The sequence below is a fragment of the Puma concolor genome, chromosome B3, assembly GCF_028749965.1.
Source record: "Puma concolor isolate L17-30 chromosome B3, mPumCon1.1.hap2, whole genome shotgun sequence".
NCBI classification, from domain to species: Eukaryota; Metazoa; Chordata; class Mammalia; order Carnivora; family Felidae; genus Puma; species Puma concolor.
The window spans coordinates 35,061,270-35,086,559 of NC_141672.1; the positions used below are offsets into that span (position 1 = coordinate 35,061,270).

Genomic DNA, 25,290 nt, shown 5'->3' on the forward strand with positions numbered 1-25,290 from the left:
CATTCGTCATTCACTCAACTGACATGTAAGCATGTTCTTGTGAAAGCTTCTCAGCTTCTCTTGGGCACAGGGGGATATAAAAAGAAGGCTCATGCCTCTTGGTGTCTTTAAGAAGCCTACAGTAGAGTTGGGAGAACAGACTTGGACTCACTGAAAGGTAAAGGGCAGGTAAGTTGTCAGCACTATGACCCCATTGGGCAGCTCGACCAGACCTGTCCCATGACCCTGGAGAATTAGGTGCCCTTAGGAGTTTGGGTTGAGGGGGATTCAGGGACCTTTTGTTAATGCAAGTAATCTTTGAGTGGGCCTTGAAGAAAAGGCAAATATAGGTAAATGGGGAGGAGAGATAAAGGCACTCTGGGAGGGCAGCTATGTGCACAGAGACTGGGAGTTTGGGGGTGTGGATTGTGTGACTGGGGAGCAGTGAATCATGGGTCGTCCTGGATAGGGCTAAGGGTTGACATGGGGGCAGGGTCTACCAAATCTTACTGAGCGCCCACCTCACACCAGACATTTTAAAAAGTAACTTTTCCAGTACTCAAAGGGATATATATTCAGTATAGGAAGTTTAGAAAAATAGAAATACATAAAGAAAAATTTTAATGAGGTTACTCTATTCTTTCATCCCCAGATAATGGGTTAGCCATGGTGTATTTCCTTCACTTGTAAGATCTTTATCATTCTTCTGGTGTCAGTCTTATTTTGGTTCATGGATTCAGTAGCCCTTCCCATCCCTCAGGGGATGTTCATTGTGCTTTAAAAACGTTTCATTCTGTCAACTTTATTTTGCTTTCTTTATAACTTCTGTTCTCAAATTTGGTGCTTTTCTGGCAGTTTTGGTTTCTGTCAAATGTTTGGTGAGTCTTTGTTATGTGTTCCTCTCTTTGTATTGTGAGATTTTTCAGTCACCACTCTGTGAACCCTAGTTCCATGCCAATCACTGGTTGTGAACAGGGGGTGGGATGTGTCTGCTAGGGACTGGTGTCTAGGTGTCCCTTGCCCCCCTGCCCCAAGTTCCAGGACACAAACATGGGTGGAGAGGTGGGATAGGGGCCCAGCTGCTCCAAATCCAATCACCCATCACTCAGGGCTTCTCATGAGCCCCCAGTGTGCTGGCTCCAAACTTGGAGCCCCCAGAGCTGCTCCTCTGACTGAGCACAAAACCCTTCGCCTCACCTCACCAGCACTTATTAGTACCATGACTTTGAGAAAGCTGTGTAACTCTGAGTCTTATTCATAAAGTGAGGATGGTAATAGTTTTTATCTCAAAGGATTATTGTGAATATTAAATGAAGTAATACAAAGTTCTAAGAATAGTGTCTGTCATATTTATATGCTGTGTGAGTGTCAGTTACTATTAATATTGTTATTTTTTTCATGGTTTTATTTTGGGGGTTGTGGTTTCTCCATCAGTTTATTCCCATTTGCCTTCCATCTTCAGGGACCCCATATCACTCCTTGTTTTCTGGTGCTGTAATGGATTTACTCTTCCTAGAAAATGTCTCTTCTGCCATTTTCTGGGGCCTTGGGGGTGGCAGGTATATTCCCCTGGTCCTGCAATAGTGATATAGTCATGCATTTCCTTCAAGTCTTTATTCTCTGAATATGTGTGGGTGTTACTTTTTATCTGTAACACATACGTTGGGGCATCCAGGCCTCAGCCAGGACTCATCACCAGGTCTGTGTTACCTGATGCTGACTCTGTCCTGTGCAGAGGTGGGAGGTGATGAGTTCTCTTCTCAGCCTTCCTCAGGCTAGTTTGAGGTTGTCCTAATGAATGTAATGGGCCCTCTGTTTCCTTTGTCAAAAGGAATGTTAATTATTTTCAGCAGTCTAATTATGTGGCTAATGAGAGACTGACTGCGATAACATCCCTTTAATTACTCTTGCCTAAGTGCTGTTTGGAGCCATATTTTGAACATGCTGCAAGGCTCAGTGCTTTCACAGTAGATGGAGCTGTCCAGCGAGAGGCTGAGTGGAGGGCCAGGGCTGCAGGGCTTACGCTCATGGTGGAAGTGCCTGGCTGCAGTCAGGACCCAGCCAGGTGTATGCTGTCCTTTCCTCTGGGCCATTACTTAAATGAAGGGGATGGACATTCAGATTGGGTCACATGTAGAGCAGACAGCAACTGTCACAGCTCCTTCAGTACATCTCATTCCTGTGTTTCCCCCAGTGCATCTGCTGTTCAGTCTTGTCTTGGCCGGGCCTCCTCCCTCACTCATGGAGTACCTGCGCCTTGCCTTTTTCCTCATTCTGCACTTGGATGTTGAGTCCCTACTATATGTTGAGTTTTTACCCAGGACATGGGGAGGCAAAGGTAAGGAACTCATGGTTCATATAGCTTTCTGTAACAAAATTTTCTCATGCCCCTCCCTTCTTTGCCCAGGAGAAATGCCACATGTCTGTGTTCCGACCCCTACCACCTTCTCAGGTTTGTCTTCTGTATTGTGGCCTTCCTGTGGTTTCAATGTGGTGTCTTTCAATAACTGGGCCTTCATGGGCAGACCCTTGGAGGCAGCTCTCCCAAGGCCCTGGTGGACTTGAATATGCTGGGAGGGGCAGCTGACATGAGAACCCACTGTCAACTGTTGGTGGCCCATTGCTGTGGGTACATGAAGTCCCCTATTTCCTGTCCATACATCTCCATCTCTCCTGAGTGGTGTAAGAGAAAAAAGTGCTAGTAAAAAGACCCTCCCTTTAACTTCTTTGAGTTCCCAACCCCTCCTGAGTAAATCTGAGTTAATGCCTCCATCCCAGACTTGTGAGGGGTTCTGTGTGGAAGCTTCCTGGCACACAGGAGGTGCCCAATAAACACTCTGGACTTTTTAAACACTCCAGGCAGCACCCCTAGACTGAGTTATAGCCAGAGACGCAGGGGCTGACCTCATTCAGCAAGAGCCCTCTCCTGGTTCTTGGATATAAGTCACAGTGGACAGAGACTTTCATAAAACAATGGTTCACCCTCCCCCCACCCCCCCATCTTAACAATGGTTAACTAGGTTAACAATGGTTAACTAGGCCTGAGCCTGAGGAAGAGAGGGGTATCTATTCACAAGAAAAGCTTTTCCAAGAGCAAGAAAATGTAGCTGAGTTTTAGGTCTGTATGTTTGGCAGCCTTCTGGTCACCCTGGATAAGCTCCAGAGCAGTGCAGCTCAATACAACTTTGTGTGATGATGGAAATGTTCTATATCTGCACTGTCCAATATGGTGGACACTAGCCACATGTAGCTGTTGAACACTGGAAATGTGGCTAGTACAATGGAGGGATGCAATTTTTAATTTTATTCATTTTTAGTAAATTTAAATTTAAATAGCCACATGTAGCTATCAAATTGGACAATGCTGTTCTAGAGCTTATAGAAAAACAATCTAGTTGTGCACTACTTGTTCTTGCACTATTAGTTTTCCCATATCCAGTTTGTGGAAGAGAGTCAAGGCACGCTAGGTTGCTGGCAAGGGTCATGTGTGGTGAAAGGGGAAATGACAAAGTCTGGGCAGCACCCAGAAGGGAGGTTTGGAGCCCCCAAAACTATAGACATCCTGCTGAGAGGGACGCAGCTAGCTAGGCATCTGACCTTATTCTCAGTTCTCCTAACTGTGTGCAAGGGCAGAGCCACTGGTCTGCATGGCGGCAGAGGTGGGCAGGTGGTGCTCAGATACGTGATTCTCATGCCAAAAAGGTATGTTCCAGGTGGGGGAAGATTACTTGTGTTAGTCAGGATTTTCTTGATTTCAGATGACAGAAAACTTAACAAACTAGGTGGAGTTAAAAAGGAACATTTAGGGGCGCCTGGGTGGCGCAGTCGGTTAAGCGTCCGACTTCAGCCAGGTCACGATCTCGCGGTCCGTGAGTTTGAGCCCCGCGTCAGGCTCTGGGCTGATGGCTCGGAGCCTGGAGCCTGTTTCCGATTCTGTGTCTCCCTCTCTCTCTGCCCCTCCCCTGTTCATGCTCTGTCTCTCTCTGTCCCAAAAATAAATAAAAAATGTTGAAAAAAAATTTAAAAAAAAAAAAAAAGGAACATTTACTTTCTTGTTAAAGTGAAATAATCAGGTTAGAGAAGGCCTAGTAAATTTACTTAAATTCTTTTGATGGGAAACAGGTGGAAAATCCAGGCCATCAGTCAACAAAAGATTTAACTTTACTTTTATTTGTTAATAAATATATTGCCAAAGCTGACTGGGACCTGCACCTTCCAGCCCCTGCCCACAAGGCAATTGTGCTGGGCATGTCCCCTTGGCAACTGGGGCTTTGCCATGGCCCAGCTGGCACTGTAGGGACCACCAGATGACTTTTGCAATGAGGGGCAGGGAACGTTTGACCCCTTAATTACACTTTTTAATTGCTCTGGCCTTGCTGTTTCTCAAACTTGTTTTTTAGCTTGCTCCTCCCTCAGGGTCTTTTCACTTACTATTCCCTGTGCCTGGAATGCTTTTCCCAAAGCTTTGAAAGCCTTCTTTGCAGAGAGCCTGGGTAGCTTAGTCAATTGGGTGTCTGACCCTTGATTTCAGCTCAAGTCGTGATCTCATGGTGGTGGGGTCGAGCCCCACGTTGGACTTCATGCTGAGTGTGGAGCCTGCTTGGAATTCTCTCTCTCTCTCTCTCTCTCTCTCTCTCTGCTGCTGCTGCTTCCCTGAGCTCTCTCTCTCAAAATAAATAAATAAACATTCAAACACACACACAAATCACTTTAAAAAGAAAGAAAGAAAGAAAGAAAGAAAGAAAGAAAGAAAGAAAGAAAGAAAGAAAGAAAGGCTTCTTTGCATCTTTCTCATCTATGCCCAAATGCTACCTCCTTAGAGAAGTTTAAGACGTGCTCTCCACATCCAGTTTCTCTGTCCTCACCAGGCATCTCCCCTTCTTTGTGGCATATTATCAGACATTACGGCATGTCAGCTAGCCTAATCATTGTCTCCCCACAGAGATGTGAGCTTCAAGGGGGCAGGAGCATTGTCTTATTCACACTCAGTTCAGTGCCTGGCCTTCAGCAGGTGCTTGATAAATATTTGTTGACCACTGGAATACAACACCTTGAATAAACATGTTAGCCTCCACGGGACTTCTTGGACTAAGTCTCTGGTTGTTTAGAAATCTCTGGGGGTGGCTTGGCTATAGAAAGCTGTGAAAAGCAGGCCACTGGGTGTCATGCTGTTCAGAGGGCTCACGCTTATCCTCCAAAAGGCTCACTGGGCATCTTTCTGCCTCTACTGGTGAGGCAACTAAGGGGCAGGGCAGGGTTCCCATTGCTCCAAAGGTATGGAGGTGGTGGGGTAACCTATGGGATACCCTAAGGACATGGGCAGTAATAGGGAGAACCTTGATAAATAAATTCCTGGTCACTTAGTGATGCTGTTAGGCTACTGACTGTCCTTTTCCAGATGACAGGAGAAGCCTTGCTGGTCTCACGTGACCAGGATTCCAGGGCCCCTCAGCTGCTGCCTGATGGGATCTGCATAGGGGATTATTGATGAAGGGGAGGTGAGGCAGCTCTTTACTGTAACACATGCCTTGCTCTGGGACGGCAGCCAGGCAGCTAATTAGAGAGTCCAGCAGCTGTCCAGCCTTTCAGGCAGCAGGCAGCAGCTACCCAGGGCCAGGGGGTGGGGTGGGAAGGAAAGAGGAGGGGCACAGGGCCAGAGACCACCTTCCAAGGTGTAGGGGATGGGTGGTCAGGGTTTGTTTAGAAGGGGACATGGAGAAAGGCACGCAAGGCAGGAGGGGCTGGTTGGGGAGAAGGAAGGAAGGAGAGGAGGGTGACAGGACAGAGTAGCCTGCAAGTGAGGAAGAAGACAGATTGGTGAGATGTCCGGCAGGCAGAGAAACCTAGACTCTAAGCCCTAAACGAGGGGGCATGGAGTGGAAGGACAGGGTCAAATGGAGCGTGTGGACAGCCTGTTTCCCAGGTACACCAACCTCTTCCATGGCAGTCAGGCCCAAGGGCTTGGGTCTTCCCCTGAGGGAGCTGAGTAGACACAGGTGCATTTGCACTTTCACATAGTCTCTCACTGACTCCAGAAGTTGCCAAATCTGCTTGTGTTCTGAGCTGGTCTTACTACAGGACAAGTGAAAGCAATTCTGCATCCCGTGGGAAGAACCAGGACACTGAGTAAGCAGAGGGCTCCCCCAGTGGGTTTTGGGGGGCATTTACTCTTTACTTTGTAGGCACCTAGGGTTGAGGGGAGATCTGGGGACGAGGAGATTGAGAGGGACAAAGGGATGTATTTGCCTGCCACTTCCTGGCTCCAGTCTTAGGTTCTGGGCCATGGAGAGAGGGTGGAGAGTGGGGGGAGGTTTGGTTTTTAGGTTCCGGTCAGGGAAGTAGAGCTTCAATCCTGCAAGTCCAGCTTACCCTAAATAGTTATAGTGGAGGGGAGAGAATGATGCAGAGGGACTTTCCTGCCAGCAGCTGCTGGTTAAACCTCTTTGGGAAATGAATGCTATGTGCATGAAAACTGGATGTGCCTTTTGAGAGTGCCAGCACATTGTAGAAATAACAGAATAGGCATTGTTATTCTCTGACCTGAGCCTCAGCTTGGACCCTTGCCCACATAGGAGCCTGCAGTTTCTCCTGGGATGCCTGGGACATTTTGTTCCTTCCCTAGCCTTCCTTGTGTGACATGTCTTCTCTGTTGTCCCTACCCAAGGCATCCACTCGTCTGTCCTGACCCCTCTGTCCAGGTGATGGCTCTTGGAGGTGGGAGGAGAGTGAACATCATCCTTTATTCCCTCATTTGCAAAGATAGCCCTGGCTGCTATAAACCAATATTTATGGTGCTTTGTGGGAGAGAGCCCTTCCATGATGAGGTGGCCTAAAAATTAGGGAAGAACACTAGACATCACTGTTTGGTTGATAACACTGGATGGTGCAATCACCCAAGCATTTAGCTGGGCCCTTCTCAGCCTTGCTTGTCCATCCATCCAAAAGAAATTCCATGGCCTCGAGGAATTCATCATGTGGAGGGGGAAACAGACAATAATAACTTTAAGATGGGACATTATGTTTCAATGGAAGGATGTTCAAAGTCCTGTGGGAACATCAGTGATGGAATAGCTGGGGGCTTAGGAGGGTTCACAAAGGAATGAGGAGGGAGCAGGTCTCAGAGGAGCGCCTGGGCATGTTGATGAAGCTGGACAGACAGACTCGGGCTGTATGCTTACAAATAAGCGGCTTACAGAACAGACTAAGTAGATTATAGTGAATGAGGGACAGGTGCATGCAGACGTATGGGAAGCAGCTTGAAGTCATGATGTATGGGGAGAGGGGTGATTCTGGAGCCTAAAGACCAGGGTTTGAGTCAAATGTGTAGATTTGGCCTAATCTCTTAATGTCTTGAGATTCAGAGTTTTCGTCTCTGAAATGGGGTTGGGGGTGGGAGTGGAGTAGGGTGGGTGGTGATAACTCCTGCCCTCCCTGCAGGAGTCTTGGGAGAATCATGAGGGATGATGTACTGGAAAAAGAGTTTTAAGTTCTGCCCACATTAGTTGCTATAAGGGCTCTTCACACATTCACATGCTCCAAAAACTTCTAGTTCACGCCCTGTGGTCCACAAAGGAGCCTCATGCCACCTACACCAGGGACCTGCTCTGAGGGGCCAGGGAGTGTCAGCGGGGGCTGGGGACAACATGTGTACTTGGAGGCAGGGGTGGGACCCCTGCTAGACTGTTGCCTCCTTGTCCAGCCCCCAGCAGCTCCCTGGTGGAAGAGCCTCAGACCAGGAAGCAGGAGGTGTCCGGTGCCAGGCCAGCCTCGGAAAGGAGCCTCTTCTGACTGCAGCGGCTTCATCTGCCAGGGCGGCATCTCAGCCAGCAGTGGCGGGCTCCCAGGGCTGACTGCAGCGACCAGCAGGCTGTGCTGCCAGGATGTGGGCTTTGGTTTCTGTTTCTGTTTTGTCTCGTGCTTGTTGATGTGGCCTGCTTAGTTCCCCTGGGAAGGGGAAGTGCCGGTGGGTGGGATTGAACTCCCAGGCACGGGTCATGGTGGTACTGGGGTTAGAGGGGGTATCGGACATGCCCCATGAAAGCCCTTTCCTTGAGGTAATGGGTATGTGCCAGGCTGGCTGGGAAAAGGGAGGAGGATCGACAGGTGGGGCAGGTTGAGGCTTCTGTATGTAGAGCAGCTGGGGAGGAGCCAGGGAGCACAGCAGCCCACTGCATTTTGCTCTCCGTCCTTCACTTGTCTCAGTGCAGGAAGAGGGGGGTGCAGCGGCTGGTGACCCAGGGGTGCACAGCCTTCTGGGCCACAAGCACCTGTGCATGCAGTGAATTCTGCCCTTTCACTTCTCCTCGGCTCCCATGCTGCCTTGCAAGTTGCCAGCTCAGGGAGCTCAGAGAGCCTGGGAGGTATGGGCAGGGAGGAAGCTGGCTGTGGGCACCAGCTCGGGTGGCGCCTCTGTGGAGGCCTGTTTGGCCATCCGTGGGGGGAATGGTCCCGGCTTCCACCCCTGTCCTGCTATAGAGCCACGCTGCACCTGACTTCTGTCCTTAGTCTCGTGCAGATGGTGCTGCACTCAAGGGGTTTTCAGAGAAGCTTCAGGACTTTCATATAAAGCCGGAATATCTATCAAATGTTCAGATCTTAGGTATATATTAAAAAGATGTATGTGGCCAAGGGCCAGATTTGTATCAGCATGTAGTCTGTTTTTTTTTTTTAATTTTTTAATGTGGGGTTTTTTTTTTTAGTTCGTTTTTGAGAGACAGAGACAGAATGCTAGTGGGGGAGGGGCAGAGAGCGAGGGAGACACAGAATCTGAAGCAGGCTCAAGGCTCTGAGCTGTCAGCACATAGCCAGATGTGGGGCTAGAACCCACAAACCGTGAGATCATGACCTGAGCTGAAGTCGGATTCTTAACCGACTGAGCCACCCAGGCACCCTTATGTTATTGATGTTAATAGGAAGGGCCTCAACAATCACAGTGATATAATAGAATGAAATAAATATTAGGGTGGTGGGATTATTGCAGGGAGAGGGTCTAGCACACATTTTGTTGGTGTGCTTGTTTTTCTGTGTAGTTGTGCTTGACTCCCCAAATGCCCTACTTGTCTGGGGTTCTTGACCGCCCTTGAGAAAGATGTAGCCACTGCAGGGTGAAGGTGAGAGTGTAATTCGAAGCTAAATGAGAATGGCACTGGATTCTAAAATTATACCCCCTCTCAGATTTACAAATGTGCACACATTTACTCATGGTGCAAGAAGCCCTAAGTCCTAGCCCCGAGTGTGAATTGCCTGGGATCCATCCCAGGCTGTCATTGCTGGATTAACCAGACCTGAGCAAGCAGGATGGCACAGAGGAGGTAATAGGTTCCAGGACAGGGGCCCAGTGGCCTGGATGGGCTGACTGCCTGGTACTGAACCCGGAGCCCAGGCAATTGTAGCGTTCACCTTGAGGCTGCCCCTCCGACTAGCCTGGTGGGTTGGAGCTGGGGCAGTTGAAGCTAATGAACGCCTCCTCTTTTATTCCCAGGGACACATGGAAGCCACCCATCCACTAGCCAAGGATCAGCTGAGCCCTGGGGCTGATGCTTGCCCACACTGCTGAGAATGGCACGGAGGCCCAGCCAGGCAGCAGGAGAAAGGTTAACCTGGGACACTCCTGGACAGTGATCCTGATGTCTGTTCTGAGTTGTGCACTCAAGGGTGTGATAAGTGAGTATGTTACAGGATCCCCGGGGATCACCAGCCCTCCCTGCCTCGGCAGCATGGTCACATCACAGGTCTGGAGGTTCTCATTATGAGCCTGTGTTCTGTCCAAGGGCCTGTCACAGGGCTATAGTTGTGGAATAGGAGGGGAATGTCCAGCAGTTTCAGGCCGTTTCATGTGTTGGAGCCATCTTATAGCCACATGGCCTCTAAAAACTGTGCCAGACCCAGATTGGCTGACACAAATGATGTCAGACACCCAGCACATAGGAGATGACATCTTCCCAAATTCTCTCTCTTATCTGTAGGCTCGTGGATGCTTTGGGCCCTGGGCTTTACCTCTCTGCAATGAGAACTGTACCTCATCTGGGATTCCAGATTCTGCTCCGATGCTATGAACAGTTCACAAGGCCTTGGGTAGAGCACCCAGGGCACTGGGAGGTGAGGGATTGGTGGTGCCTTAGCTGCCATAAAAGTGGCCACCAAGGGGTCAAGAGGAGCAAGTTCTCTGCTGCTTTTGGCCTGTTAGGAGGAAGTTTTCCTCCTCCCAAGTCCAGACAACTGCATGGAGAGCAGGGGACCCCCAACTGTGGAGTCTCACCTGTCCTCATATGGGCTTTCTTTCCAGCCTTAACCTCTGGCTTTTCCTCTGTGGTGCCTTAGAAAATGACGATTGGTTGGGGCTTCTGGGTGTCTCGGTTGAGCATCTGACTTTGGCTCAGGTCATGATCTCATGGTTCGTGGGTTTGAGCCCCATGCCAGGCTCTGTGCTGATGGCTCAGAGCCTAGAACCTGCTTCTTGGATTCTGGGTCTCCCTCTCTCTCTGCCCCTTTCCCGCTCATGCTCTGTCTCTTTCTCTCTCTCAAAAGTAAATAAACTTAAAAATTAAAAAAAAAAAAAAAAAAAAGACAATTGGCTGCTTTCCCAAGCCCCAAAGGCCTGTCTGGCCTAAAGGCTATTGTCTGCATAGGGCAAACAGTCCCAGTGAGGGATCAGGGACCAGCAGGCAGGGAAGTCCCCTGGAAGACAGGGCAGGGAGAGCCAGTGCTTTTACACTCCTGACTGGATGGGCTATTGGGAGCTGCTGGACTGGCATATAAGAACCGGGAGGCTTAGCTTCCACACAGGAGCATGCAGGGAGGGCAAAGGGTAACTAGGTATTTCTCAGCTGTAGGTAGATGTGGACTCTGGTGCCGGTGGGAGTTTAAAACTCAGGGCTAGCATTTATTTTTCACTCAGCCTGGGCTTGCAAAATCAGTTTATGGTTGGAGGCTCTTTCAGGAAGTTGATTTGTAGCTAGGGTAGTGCAAGCCTGAACTGTGGGTGTGGGGTGGGTGCACAGAGATGGCCACAGAGGCCACTGTGGGAGCACGGTGACTCAGACCAGAGACCTATTCCCCACATAACACAGAGTTCCCCAGGACAATCTACACCATCATCCCTAAGACTGTTGTACCCTTTGGTCCAGTGATCCCATTTCTGGAGTTATTAAGAAATCTTTCTTTAAGGTACACCTGGGTGACTCAGTCAGTCAAGTGTCCAACTCTTGATCTTAGCTCAGGTCTTTATTATTATTATTTTTTATTAATTATTTATCTTTTTTTTCCTTCCAAGATTGTATTTAAATTCAAGTTAGTTAACATATAGTTTAGCATTGGTTTCAGGAGTAGAATTTAGTGATTCATCACTTACATATAATACCCAGTGCTCATCACAAGTACCCACCTTAATAGCCATCTCCCATCTAGCCCATCCCCCACCTGCCTACTTCCATCAACCCTCAGTTTGTTTTCGATAGTTAAGAGTCTCTTATGGTTTGCCTTCCTCTCTGTTTTTAGCTGATTTGTCCTTCCCTTCCTCTATGTTCATCTGTTTTGTTTCTTAAATTCCACATATGAGTGAAATCACGTGGTATTTGTCTTTCTCTGACTTATTTTGCCTAGCATAATACACTCCAGTTTCATCCACATCATTGCAAATGGCAAGATTTCATTCTTTTTGATGGCTGAGTAATATTCCATTGTATATTTATACCACATCTTCTTTATCCATTCATCAGTTGATGGACATTTGGTCAGCTCAAGTCTTTATCTCAGGGTTGTGAGTTCAAGCCCTGTGTTAGGCTCTACACCCAGCATGGAGCCTACTTAAGAAAAAAAAAAGAAATCTTTCTTTAGGATATATTCCTAGAGAAGGAAAAGGCTGAATTCTTTTGTTACAGGTGTCATTGTAATAGTGAGAGTGGGAAACAATTGTTCTCTCTCCCTTTTCTGAACACCTAAGTTAAGTAACTTATAGTTTTCCACCTGGTGGAATATCACATAGCCATTATAATAATGAGAACAAAAGCAATATAACAACTGGGGGAAATGATTATTTTATAATAAGTGAAAATGTCAGGTTACAGAATAAGTACATTAAAGCAACTTGTAAAATAAACACATGAGAAAAAATTGCAAGGGAGAAGTGATAATGGCTGCTAGTTTGGTGGAATTATGAATTCCTTTTCTTTCTATGATACATGGATTTGCTTCTTTTAAAGCTAAATGTAATCCAGGTGAATATACAACACACCATTAACAGTGACTTTCTCTAAGATGTGGGGTGATGGAAGATTTTTACTTTCTAGGTCATTCCTTTCCATAATGTTTAAATTTCAGGTGTGAGCACATGTTACTTTTATAATCAGGAAAAATAATAAAGATATTTTAAAATGTTAGCATTGAAAAATTTTAAAGGCTATATCTGCCAAGAAAGGGGAGAAGAGAAAGGCTGAGCTGCTAGCTGTTTACACCTGCCCTTATCAGTATTTAAGAGCCTGTGCCTGTGTGGGCCCATTCATTCATTCATTCATTCATCCATGCCAGAAGTATTAGTGGGTCTTATCACCAGGCACTGTTGTAGGCACTGGGAACCCAGCAGTGAACAAGACAGAGCCCCTGCCCTCATGGAGCATTCATTCTAGTTGGAGGAGACAGACAACAAACAAGTAGCAAAATAGTAGAAAGTGAAAATGCTGGAGGAATGAAATATGATGATGTCAGTGATGGGAAGGCTGTTTTGGATTCGAGACCAGAGAAGGTCTCAGGGGTGACAGTTGAGCTGAGATCTGAGTAACAATACAGAAGCAGCCAAGTGAGGTCTGGAAAGAGCCTTGCAGACAACATTCAGGATGCCCAGCCTCAGGGCCCCAACTGCTAGGTGCCCTTTACTGCCTGAGCCCTGGCGAACCTCTGTGCCAGGCTGTGTTCCCCAGGCCCACTTGTCCTCCTGTGTCTGCCAGCTGGGATTTGCTTAGCATCTGAGGCCTTCTAAAATCCTCTTTGGCCTGCTGCTTTGTGTGGAATGGTTGCTCCTGACACTCTCCCTGGTGCTGCTCCAGGCACCAGGCTTCTCTGGGCAGTGTGATGCTGGTCACTGCTCTTGGCTGAATGTCCATGGCAGGGCTGGGCCATCTGAGATTCCCAGCCAATATGAGGGTGGGCTGGCAGTCAGGGTGGCCTGACGGGGACCAGTGTGTGTCTTGGTGAAAGGTCTTTGAATGACACACACCTTGAGGCCCTCAGGGGTGGCTGCTACCATGGTCCTGTGAGGGTCCGCTATGACCCTGGAGGATCATTGTGTGGATCTTGCCAGAACTTGGCCTTAGAACAGAACTTGGCCTCTCAGAATAGGACGAGAGCCTGCAATGGCTCTGACACCTGTTCTGGGCTTCATTGATGATCTACCTAGAGGTTCATGTTGCTCTTGCTTCTTGTTTCCTCTCCATATACCATCCTAGTCTTCCAAAAGCAGAAACTCAGAAAGTGGTGGTGCCTATAGAGGAGCCTGTAGTCAGCTTCAAGGGCAGTGCAGTGTGCTGATTGGGAATGAAGGCTCTGGAGCCAGACTTGCTGGGTTTGAATCCTAGCTCTGGCTTTTATAGCTGTAATTCTTAAGACTTATTAAGACTTCCCCTTCCTCAATTGCCCCATCTATAAAATAGGCTTGAATATTATCTGAGTTAATACCTGGTAAGTGCTGAGAAGAGTGGCTGATGACTACTGTGACTTGGGAGGTAGCAGGAAGACCATCCCAAAGAGTTTTCTGGGGGATGCCCATAGCAAGAAAGGGTGGAACTCTATGGTGTCTGGGCTAACCAGTGACCACAGGTATTTAGATCTGCTTGTTTCCTTTCTGGCCCTGAAGCAAGCCCATATGTTCCTCCCACCCTCACCCCTCCCAACTTGATTACCACAGTGCAAGGTGAGGATGGTTTCAGACCTTGCATCTTTCACCCAGATGTTAGGACACCTGCCCACCCCTCATAGATTCCACTCACTTCCAGCACAGAGCCTATCAGGGGGCTGGACTCAGAGTCCCCCCCCCCCCCCGCCCCCCGCCTCCACTGCCTTGCTCCCAGGGGCCCCCTATAAGGGCTGTGTCTCTCCCCAGCACATGGAACTGTAGCGATATTGGTGCCTAGGAATGGGGAAGTAAATGAGGTGAAAGAGGCCTAGTAATGAGGCAAAGCCCCGCCCAGCCTGGTTGCATGTAAGAGGAATCCCGATTTTCTATCAAGATGCTCCTCTGGACAGAAATTCCCAGGGTCATTGTGTTGTGGCACCTTAGCTTCCTGGAACAAGATGAGAGTTTTGAGTAAAACCAAAGGCAGTTGCCTTATCTGGTTTTGCCTCCAGCCTGTCTCAGACTTGTGGCATTCTCTTCGCCCCTCTCAACTTGCTGTGCTCTCTGCGTAGGGAATAACTCAGCAGGTTCTGGAAGCTGGTGAGATACTCCTAGGGAGCAAGATTCTGACCCCCTCCCCACAAAGTCATCTATCACCTGTCCCCTTGGGGGGGGGGCGGTGCCCTGCTCTGCCAAGTCACCCTGAGTTCTGGCCCTTGGCTGGAACTCCGTATTCCCAGGCCCTTTTATCAACAAGTATGAAGGCTCTTGTACATGAGTGTTGTTCTCCATATCCTGCATGTGAAACCGTCCACAGCTCTTTTCTCCTTCTTGTTTTCATCCTTGCCCACGCTCTCCTCCTCACTTCACCTTGAGTTTTCTTTCCTGGGCCATCCTGTCTTTGTGTCATCGTTCTCAGGACGGTTGTGTTTGTCACCAGGAGAAAGAGGCCAATGTCCAGTGAGCTACTGGTTCTTCCTGATGCAGGCCTTCCCAGGTCTCTGATCTCAGTGCTGAGCAAGGAGGTACTGGAAGAATGTGGGTAAAGGGCTCGGGTGGGGGGAGGCCTGGGCAGGGATACGGGTCTGTTGGGCCAGCAGAGGGTCAGGGAGCCTGTCCCAGCTCAAAGTTTAAGCATGGCTCCCATGAGTATTAGCATTGGGTTTGGGGAGTGGAGTTTTGCAAATCTACCCAAGCCAATGCCGCTTCTAATGTTAGTGTCTGTTCCACCACAGTGTGAGCTGCCATCCCAGCTGATAACACTGTCTCACATCCCCTTTCTCTGTCTTTCCCCCTCATCTCCTGTCTCCAGCCAGGACGTCCAGTTTCTCCTTTTTGTCTCACATGGACTAGGCATGTTCTTCTGGCAAAACCCCACAGATGCAGCCTGACCTGGCCTAGGTATGCTTCCCCTCTGCCTACCCATGTTCTTCCAGGTAGGGAAGGTTCCAGAAATGGAATCCAAGCCTTGGACTCACCCTGTTCTCTCTTCTCCATCCTCTCTTCTGTTCAACATCTTGCCCTCCTTCCACTGTTTAATGGCTATTCCTTTGTTCTTGCTTGCTTCTGCTCTAAGGTTTGGAGGTCCAGCTCTTTAAAGTCACCTGATTCCAGGGGGTGTGACTGGACCCCACGAGCTGTTACTGACTGGGAAACCTTGGCCATCTCTAAAGATGAGCCCAAGGGGCAAAGAGAGCAGGGTTTTAAAGTCAACATTAAGGTGGGGTGCTGACCCGAGGACTCCATTAGTTATGTCAGGATGCTGCATAGGATGAACAGGATCCTGTGGGCCAGAGGGGCCAGAGGTGCCAGTGCAGGTCAGGTGGACAGACCTAAGTTCAGAGGGGCCTGAGTTGGGTGGGAGACAAAGTGGTTTCCAGGCCACCACACCCCTGCCTGCCTGGGGTCATGGGCCCCTCCTCATTCTCAGTGAGTTTCCCTGGAGCTTCAATCTGTTCTCTCCCACTCCAGGGGTCTAAAAGCCTGTTGGGGGTTCAGGATAGAATGAGGGTGTGAGAAGCTTGCCAGGAATGCTGGCCCTTTCATTCCACCCTGCTTTTCAAGCCTGGATCTCAGAGGGCTAGTTCTGAGTGCTGCACCCCCCCCCCTTTTCATTAAACCTCCCCAGCCACACAGAGGCTGGAAGCTGGCCAAGCCCTCCTCTACGCAACCTTTGTTTCCTCAGGGGCTGCGTGTGTGGTTATTGGTTTCACAGGGTTGCTTGGCTGCTGGGCTGTGCTCTGGGTGGAGGTGAAAACCTGACCTGCTTGGCAAGGAAGGCTGCCCAACCGCTAGTGAGGACAGGGGCAGAATGTCCCGCCTTGGGTACGAGGTGGCACTCAAAGTGGGAGAAGCTCACCAGGAAGCCCATCTCTGTGCCAGAAGTGACAGCCACACTTTCTTGAGCATTTGCTGTAAGTTCAGTAGCGTCTATTAGCTCATTCATCCTTAGAGTCATCCTCGGAAGTAGTTACTCTTGTTATTTTCCCTTTATCTATAAGGAAACTGAGGAAAAAAGGAAACCGTTTTATAGAAAGGTCTGGTAACGTGCCCTGGAGCCCACAGGTGAAGGGTACCAGCCCGTTTGAATCAGAAAGTTAGAGTCTAGAGCCCCTGGGCTTAACCACTTTATGTTATTCAAACCTGTGAGGCATGGTTTGTTGTTGGTGATGATGGCTCAGGAGGGAACAGCCTACATTAATTTTTCAGGACTTCAGGTGTCCTAAGGTTCATTTGTCTGCCAAGTTTGTTGAATATCTTCTCTATACAAGGCACAAAGATGATTAATACATATTCATACAACAAACAATTTTAAGTTAAATTTTATTTTTGTAAAAGTTTATACATATTTGGTAGAAAAAATTTTTAGACTATACGAGAAGTTTAAAAAAGGAAATAAAAATCACTTGTGATGTCACCCTCCAGAGATGATTATGGCTAATTTTTTGTACGTTTACATATATGTAGGCTTTTGCAAAATCAAAATCATATTAATTATTTAGTTTTGAATCCTGCTTTTTTTTCCTCTTAACATTATAATAAACGTTCATCAAGGGGCCACTGGTGCATAGCAAAGCATAGTGCTAACTGTTGTCACAGAAGTGAACTGGGTGCAGAGGTGGACAAACAGGGCAGCAGATAGCTCTGGAATTGGAGGTGTTTAGGAAAATCTTCACAGAGAAGCTGGACCTTGAAGATTATGGGCTCATGGGCCATGGGTTGGGGGTGGTGGTGGCCGTAGCAGTTGGGAAAGGCACCCCAGGTAGCAAAAGCAGTAATGAAAAGATCCAGAGGACAAGATCTGAGGCAGAGGTGGCTCATAAAGGGCTTTGCCAGCCATCCCTAGGGGTTTGAGCCTTATTGCATAGATGGTAAAGATCCACTAATAGGCCCACATGGGGAGAAATATCAAATTCGCGTTTGAGAAAGATTGCTGTTTTTACATACTCTTTAAAAAAATTTTTTTGTAACGTTTATTTGAGAGACAGAGACAGAGCACCAGTGGAGGAGGGGCAGAGAGAGAGGGAGACACAGATCTGAAGCAGGCTCCAGGCTCTGAGCTGTCAGCACAGAGCTGGACGTGGGACTCAAACCCACAAACTGTGAGATCACGACCTGCGCTGAAGTCAGATGCTTACCCAACCGAGCCACCCCGGCGCCCTCTACATGCTCTTAGTGTGATGAGTGGATTGGAAAGGAATAGGCACCTTCCAGGCACCCCCTGGAAGACACCTGGGGGCATCTGGGTGAGAGATGGTGACAGCTTAAAGCAGAGCAGCAGCAATGAGAAAGAGGAGTGAAGAGGAAGAGATGATTTCAAAGATATTTAAGTGGCGGAAAGGACAGGAGGTAATGGCTGACTTGGTGGCCTTGCCATGTGACTTGTTTTGATCAAGAAGATGTTAGTGGGCATGAGTTAACCAGAGTCTTGAAAAGCATGGGTGCAGCAGGGCTTGCTCGTTCATGTGCTTCTGCCCTTGCCATGAGAAAGCGTGCCTGGGATGTGAGATAAGTAGATAAGAGCCACCCCAGCCAAGGATAGGACAGAACCCCCAAATGACCAGCAGTCTCATGATCAAGGCCACCCAAGATCCCCTAACCCACAGACACACAAGTAGTAGTAACAAATGAGAGTTGATTGAAGCCACTGAGTTTTGGAATGACTTACGTAGCAATTATAAACTATTAATAAATGTCTTTTTTTTTTTTCATTGAATGCTGTGTGCCAGACACTATTGTAGGCAGTGGGGATGCAGTACTGAACCAGATGGACAAGGTCCTTATTCTCAGGGAGCTCATGTTCGAGTGGAGACGCAGCAGAGGAAGTTAGCATGACACTAGAGCCTCTGGCTGCTAACTGGGTGCTTGGTGGTTCCTTTAATCAGAGTGGGGTCACAGGAGGAAGACAAGTTTTGGGGAAAAGATAATGAATCTGATTTAGGAAAGGATTTGAGGTGCCTATAGGACATTTAGGTGGAAGTGTTCAGGAAGGAGTGGGATACAGAGGCGCAGAACACAGGAAAAACATCTGGATGGGGACTGAATGTTATCAACATAATAAAACAGGAAATCATCTGGGCCAAAGAGAGATAGAGTGAGTGCTATGGCTATTCAGTGGGGGGAGGGGAGGACTGTGGCGGGGAGGATGAAAAAGATTTTGTTCTGAAGGTAACCTGGAAGCTGGGTTTGTGCTTGTGGAGGTGAGAGGAAAGGCCACAGGAAATACACGGATAGAATCTACAAGGAGGGGAGGGAAGACCGGGAGAGCTGGCCTGTGAGAATAAGGCTGAAAAAGTAGGCTGGCATGAGATCCTAGTGAGTCTTGAATGCCAGGCCAAGGATGCTGTGGCATTTCATTAGGAAATGGGGGGTCACTGAATGTTTTTGAGGAGGGGAGTACCATCAGGCGCACATGTCTAGATGGGCAGTGGTGTGCAGGGGGATGGGTGCTGAAGCAGAAACCAGGAGATGTGGATCCTAGTGTTAGTCTTTCCATCTACTGGCCCTGGGATATGGGGCAAATGACCTCTCTCTGAGCCCCAACTGCCTCTCTTAAAAAACAGGAGTTAAACTACCTGTCATTCATATGAATCTTAATTTTGTAAAAACCAATGACAAAATGTAAATGGAAGTGCTTGGAAGACCACAAAGCAATCCACAAGGGAGGGTATTGAGGTGGGTTATTAATTGTGACTAGGTCTGTGTTAGTTGAAAGATGAGGCTGGGATTCCCAGACAGGCATGCAGACTACAAATGCATCTTGTTAACCTCTGTCCCCTCTCCCACCTTGACAGAAGTGTCAAGCCTGGTGTCCACTGGCAGCTGGCAGAGCTGGGATGCATGTTTTCATCATCTGCCTTTCCATTCCTGATGCAGCCCTGAACTGGTCCCCTCACCCCCCTCACACACACACCCAAACATGCATCGTTTAGAGACTGCCTGCTCTGGAGACACCTGTGCCAAGGCTGCAGAACAGAGGACTGGAAAATAGTCCCTTCCCTCAAGGAATACACAGCTAGCTAGCTGTGTACTAGCTAGCTGGATCAGAGGGCATATGCCTTATAACAGCAAACAGGGTGGCACTGGAGAAAGAGGCAATTGAGTCATCCAGACAGTCACTGATGGAGGGCAAGGAGAAAGCTGAGAGATCTGGGGGCCAGCCTTCAGGGAAGCAGGATGGAGCCTTAAAGACTGGTGGGGTTGAGAAGAGAGGAGAGGAAGGCAATAAGAAGTAAGAGAGGACTGTCAGCCCACTGGTTTCCTTTCAACATTGAAACTAACACCAAAACCTGCTTAATGGAGCAGTGAAAGACAAATGTGACCACAACGAGCTTCCACTTTCAACCCATTAGGATGACCATCATCAAAAAACCAGAAAATAACAAGTGCTGGCAAGGATGTGGAGAAATTGGAATCCTTGAGTACTGTTGGTGGGAACGTAAAATGGTATGGCTGCTGTGGAAAACAGCAAGGCTATTCCTCAGAAAATAAACACAGAATCACCATATGATTCAGCAATTCTACTCTTGGATATAAATCCAAAAGAATTGAAAGCAGAGACTAGAACAGATATCTGTATACCCATGTTCATAGCAGCAGTGTTCACAATAGCCAAAAGGTGGAGGCAACCCATTCATGGACAAATGGATAAATAAAAGGTGACATAGGGGGTGCCTGGGCGGCTCAGTGGATTAAGCGTCTGACTTCAGCTCAGGTCATCATCTCACATCTCGTGAGTTTGAGCCCTGCATCAAGCCCTACACATCAAGCTCTGTGCTGACAGCTCAGAGCCTGGAGCCTGCTTCAGATTCTGTGTCTCCCTCTCTCTCTCTCTCTCTCTCTCTCTCTCTCTCTCTCTGCCCCTCCCCTACTCATGCTCTGTCTCTCTCTTAAAAATAAACATTAAAAAATGTTTTTTAATGTGACATATCTAGATAGCTATCTAGATCACAGTGGAATGAATATTATTCAGCCTTAAAAAGTGAAGGACATTCTGACACATGCTTACAACATGGATGAACCTTGCAGACACGATGCTCAGTGAAATAAGCCAGTCTTAAAAGGGCAATTACAATATGATGCCACTGAAAAGAGGTAACTAGAGTAGTAAAATTCATAGAGACAGAAGGTGGAATGATGGTTGCCAGGGCGGGGGGGAGGGGGTGGGAAGCGAGTGTTTGATGAGTATGGAATTTCAGTTTGGGATAATGAAAAAATTTTGGAGATGGATGGTGGTGACGGTTGCACAACAGTGTGACTGTACTTAATGTCACTGAACTGTACACCTGAAAATGGCTAACGCAGTACATGTTATGTATATGTTAACTAACACACACGCACAAGATAAATGTGATAGGTTGCTTAGAAAGATCCCAGAAATATGAGTGATGTGGAGTTGTTTGAAAAGAAGTGCAGGAAGAGATGAATCAGCTAGTAGCCTAGAAATGGGGGTGACTGGCAGGCCAGGACAGCCAGCTCTTCCACTGACCACAGATAATCCAAACAAAGTTTAGGGAGTGTAGGATATACCTCCTTCCAATAGTATTTGAGTAGGGCTGGTCAGAGGAAGCCAGTGGAACTTTTCATTTTCTTCCTTTCATTTCTCATGCCCACCTGGCTAAGGTGAGGAATAGGGAATAAAGTAATGAACATGAAATAGCGTCAAGAATATGACTGGTAACCAAAGAGAAAGTTAGAGGCAGGTTTGGAATCCCCTCCAGCCTGGTCATGGCAGAGACCTGAGCTGCACGAGGGAAGGCAGGAGGAGGGCTCCGTCCCTCCTTCCCTCACCTGTCTCCTTTGTGTCCCAGCAGCCAGCCCCACTCGGCGCCATGGCATCTGCCGAGCCCCTGACAGCGCTGTCCCGCTGGTACCTGTATGCCATCCACGGCTACTTCTGCGAGGTGATGTTCACGGCGGCCTGGGAGTTCGTGGTGAACTTTAACTGGAAGTTCCCTGGGGTTACGAGCGTGTGGGCTCTCTTCATCTACGGCACCTCCATCCTCATCGTGGAGCGCATGTACCTGCGCCTGCGTGGCCGCTGCCCACTGCTGGTGCGCTGCCTCATCTACACGCTCTGGACCTACCTGTGGGAGTTCACCACCGGCTTCATCCTGCGCCAGTTCAACGCCTGTCCCTGGGACTATTCCCAGTTCGACTTTGACTTCATGGGCCTCATCACCCTGGAGTACGCCGTGCCCTGGTTCTGCGGGTCCCTCATCATGGAGCAGTTCATCATCCGCAACACCCTCCGCCTCCGCTTTGACAAGGACGCTGAGCCCGGGGAGCCCAGTGGCCCCCTGGCGATGGCCAACGGCCACGTCAAGACAGACTGAATGGGACTGGTGGGTGGGGCCCGGGGCTCTCTCATGGACCCGGTGGACAGAGGTACCAAGCTGGTGGGGTTACGTCTTCTGAACAGCACAAGCCCTGGCCCGGGTCTGGCCTCAGCCCCTTAGGGCACACACCCTCGCCGTCCACCGGGGGCGGGACCGGGGGCGGGGCCAGGTGTGGGGGGCGGGTGTCGAGGTAGCCCGGGGACTCTGGGAAGGGTCTGTGGATCCCTGCCCAGCTCAGAGGCTGGCGGCCAGAGGCCTATGGCTAAGCAGCGACTTGACCACCTGGGTGACTTTGGAAGCAGCAGGCCCTGTCCTGGCTAAGGGACTCTGAGAATGGGGCAGAAGATGAGAAGCCTGAGGAGGCCTGAGGAGGCTTTGGGCTGCTGCGAGGCCTCCTCTCTCCTCTCACGTGGTTTAAGTTGGGCTTTGGCTGGTTCCATTAGGCAATATTCAGGTGCTTGCTTGCAACCAATACCTCCCCGGGGGCCTGCTGAGCTGCAGCCTAAGGACAGACTGGGCGGCCAGGAGGCTGCTTGGCAGTAGTGCTGGTCTGCCAGGGCTGGAGGCCTTCCCTTGGCTCCTCTCCCCTCCCCCAGGGCTCCGACGCTCCCTTGGCCTTCTGGGGACCCCCCCCACCCCCACCCTGGTGCTGGATTCCCACCAACCTTGGGCTTTTGGAGGTTTCAACCCCTGTGTGTTCGGTGGCGTTTCCCCCCTTTCTCTTTTATTTTCAAGGCTTTTACCACTAGCAGCCCCTTTATCCATGTCTGTCATCCCCACCGGCCCCCCTCCCCAACTCCCTGATCAACACAGCAGCTGCCAGAGATAGAACCCTGAGACAGACCCTGCCCACCCTATTGCTGCCTTCCCTCCACTATTTCTGCTGGCCTGATGACTGGGAAGTTCCCCTTTTACACCTCCCCACCTGTCTGGTGGGCTGTGGCAATGCCCCGGTGCTCTTCTCTGTGCCCCCTCCCCTCAGTGGCCCAGCAAAAATTGAATGATATACCCTCCCCCAACACACAGGCCAAGATGGGCCACCCCAGATCCACAATGGGGACCTAGAGACAAATCAGTTTAGGGGAGGAGGGTTGTGATAAAGGCATCTGGTTTCTTTTCAAGCCAGTCAGGGGGAATCGAGCTTTCTAGGGGATGGAGGAGCAGGAATCCGGTGTTGGGAGACCCATGGAGAATAAGTGAGGGAAAAAAAGAAGACAGCCTTTCAGCTTTGAGAGGGTCTTTGGAGCATCCTTAGTGGGAGGGGGTCAGTTGGTTCTGCCATAGCCCCAGCCCTGCAGCAAAATCTGGTCAGCGCTACCCCCTTCCCACCCCTCCCAGCAAGGCTGACCCTTTGAGCTTACTCCTTAAGCAGTATTAGCCCTGCCATGCTCATGGGCTTTGTCATCTTGGTTGCCAGCACCCCCCCCTTCCTCTGTGACAGGTCCATTGCTGGCAGTGGACAGGTGAAGTCCTCACTCCAGCCCACTTCTGGCTCTGTCCCCACTCCCTGAAGGGAGAGGTCCATCAGAATGCAGCCAATGCTGTGGCATGTGGTCTCTTGACGCACTAGGAGTCTTAGATAGAAATTTGCCTTTCCCTTTTTATGGATCATTATAAAACGATAATACTGCCTGTGGAGAGAATCTGCTCTTCCTTGCTGTGCTGCTCTACCTAGACTGTGCAGACAGCACTAGTCAGGGTGTGAGCCAGGGCTGGTGGGCTGGGGATGGGCAGGAGTGGTATCCCAGATGGGGAGAAAGGCTGGTTGTTTTCTGCGGTTAACCCTGTCCAGGACAGGATGAAGGGCACCTTCCAGCCTCTGTGTCCCTGCCAGGCTCCTCAAATCCAGGCATGAACTACATTCTGCAAGGGCCAGACCTACCTTTGATTTTGCTGTGGCCCCAATTCCAGGGCTTTGGGGCATCCAGAGATTCAGGTTTCTATCTACAGGTGGAAGGGATTCTAGAGGGAAAATATCATCTGGCTTCCCTGTTCCCTCTGGGAAATTATTTCCTTGGCCTTCTCCCTTAATTCTGTGATATCCCAGTTTTCTGGACCCCAACACCCTTCCAGGCCCCCCACGTGGGCCCTTAGACCACACCACCCACCTTTGCCCTCCCCTGCCACGACCGAATCTGTGGTCAGCTTGTTGATGTCTGCCAGCATAGGGCCTCCATGATTCTCAGTCAGAGCAAGCCCTTGGATGGCCCATTGGGTCTGTCCACTCCAGATGTTGCCTCATGGGCATTCCCTGGCACCGTCTTTTCTCTGGGTCCTACAAACTCCCAAGTACAGGAGGCCCCACAGTAAACCTGCCTGCCTGACATGTACAGAGCACTGTTTTTCTGCTTCATCCAGGTGCCCTGTGGCTCTTATTGTCCCTCATAGGGCACAGAGCCCAGCAAAGGCGGGCAATGATCCAGGGCATGAGTTCAGGGTCTGAAGGCTCAGAAATCACCAGGAGTAGCTCTGATTTCAACTCTTGCTTTTTTTTTTTTTTTTTTTTGTATCTTCAGGGCCCTAATCCCTTAGTGCCCAGGCACCCCAGCTCTGTCAGTGGGGGTGCTGGCAGGAAGAGTCTGCTTGCTGTTTGTGAACCTCTGGTGTCCTGGGTCTCTCTCCACTGGACATGGCAGCACTTCTGAGGTATAGACCGCCATGTGCTGCCCTGCATGGTTGAACCGCTTCTGATGTCTGCTAGGCATCCTGTCCCTTATGCCCTGTCCCCTCTGATGCCAGTGAGTCACAATGGCCTATGCTTATTTACAGCAATAATACATAGGGAGTGCCCATGAAATCCTCTTGTCCTAGTCCCTCACTCTCTGCATGGGTCTCCTTAGGGAGGCAGCACTGAATGGGTCAGTTCCTGAGAACCTATATTTATGAAGCTCTGGGCTGTGCAGACATCATCACAGGGAATTCAGAAAGGAAAGAGGTCCAGCCCTTGAGCTATGGTGAAGGCAGGGAGAGTACCTTCCACCCTGAAGCCACCCCAGACATGGAGGAGCTGCAGGTCCCGGCTCTCCCACCTTCGAAGTGGGTGGGACTGTCTCCCAACTGCGGCAGCTCTTCAGAAGGACACACGACTGGTTTGTGCGCCCATTGCCTGCTCTGTCTTCATTGGTCTCTTCGTCTCTTCCTTTTCACATTTGTGCACATCAAATATACTGGTGTTTGTGTTCCAGAACTGGCTCTGATCCATCTCTGTTTCTTCTGTTTTGGAGCCCCTTTCCTAGGGGCTGCTGGAGGCCAAACCCTTCATACCATGTCATGACACTGTCTTAAGCCAAGAGGGCTGCTGGTGGAGCCACCCTGTAGGGAGGGCAGGTGGCACCCCCTGACAGTCATTTTCACTATCTCTGCTCTGACCCTCCTGATAACCTGAATTCTCTGCCCAACCCTCCACCCCTCACCAGGAACATAATATGATCCATAATCTGGCCATTCTTTGGTCCTAGGTTGCAAAGCAGATGGGGAGCCCTGGGCAGTATTCAGGTTGGCTACAAGTTGACTGCATTTGCCCAGGAGATGAGCTCCTCTTAAAACACACCAGCCATGACCTGGAGTGTCATGAGCCAGAAGGGGCCAAGGAAGGAGGCTGAGGGTACTCCAAAGAGCTGAGCCACCAGAGCTCCTTACTTTCCATTA

General features: G+C 49.4%; 1 protein-coding gene across 6 annotated transcripts; it reads left to right on the forward strand.

The window, feature by feature from the left end:
* TMEM229B (transmembrane protein 229B) lies at positions 1–24,829 on the forward strand. Of its 6 annotated transcripts, none has more exons than XM_086709475.1 (3): positions 1–168; positions 9,461–9,642; positions 21,122–24,829. In XM_086709475.1, the coding sequence occupies exons 2-3, from the start codon at positions 9,516–9,518 to the stop codon at positions 21,637–21,639; spliced, it is 645 nt and encodes a 214-aa protein (XP_086565601.1). In that variant the 5' UTR covers positions 1–168; positions 9,461–9,515; the 3' UTR covers positions 21,640–24,829. The 6 variants fall into 6 exon arrangements, with proteins under 6 accessions (XP_086565601.1, XP_086565597.1, XP_086565598.1 ...); XM_086709470.1 differs by lacking the exon at positions 1–168 and adding an exon at positions 14,745–14,829 and having other exon boundaries at positions 9,526–9,642; positions 21,118–24,829; XM_086709471.1 differs by lacking the exon at positions 1–168 and having other exon boundaries at positions 9,504–9,642; positions 21,118–24,829.
* Positions 24,830–25,290: the final 461 nt, after the last annotated feature.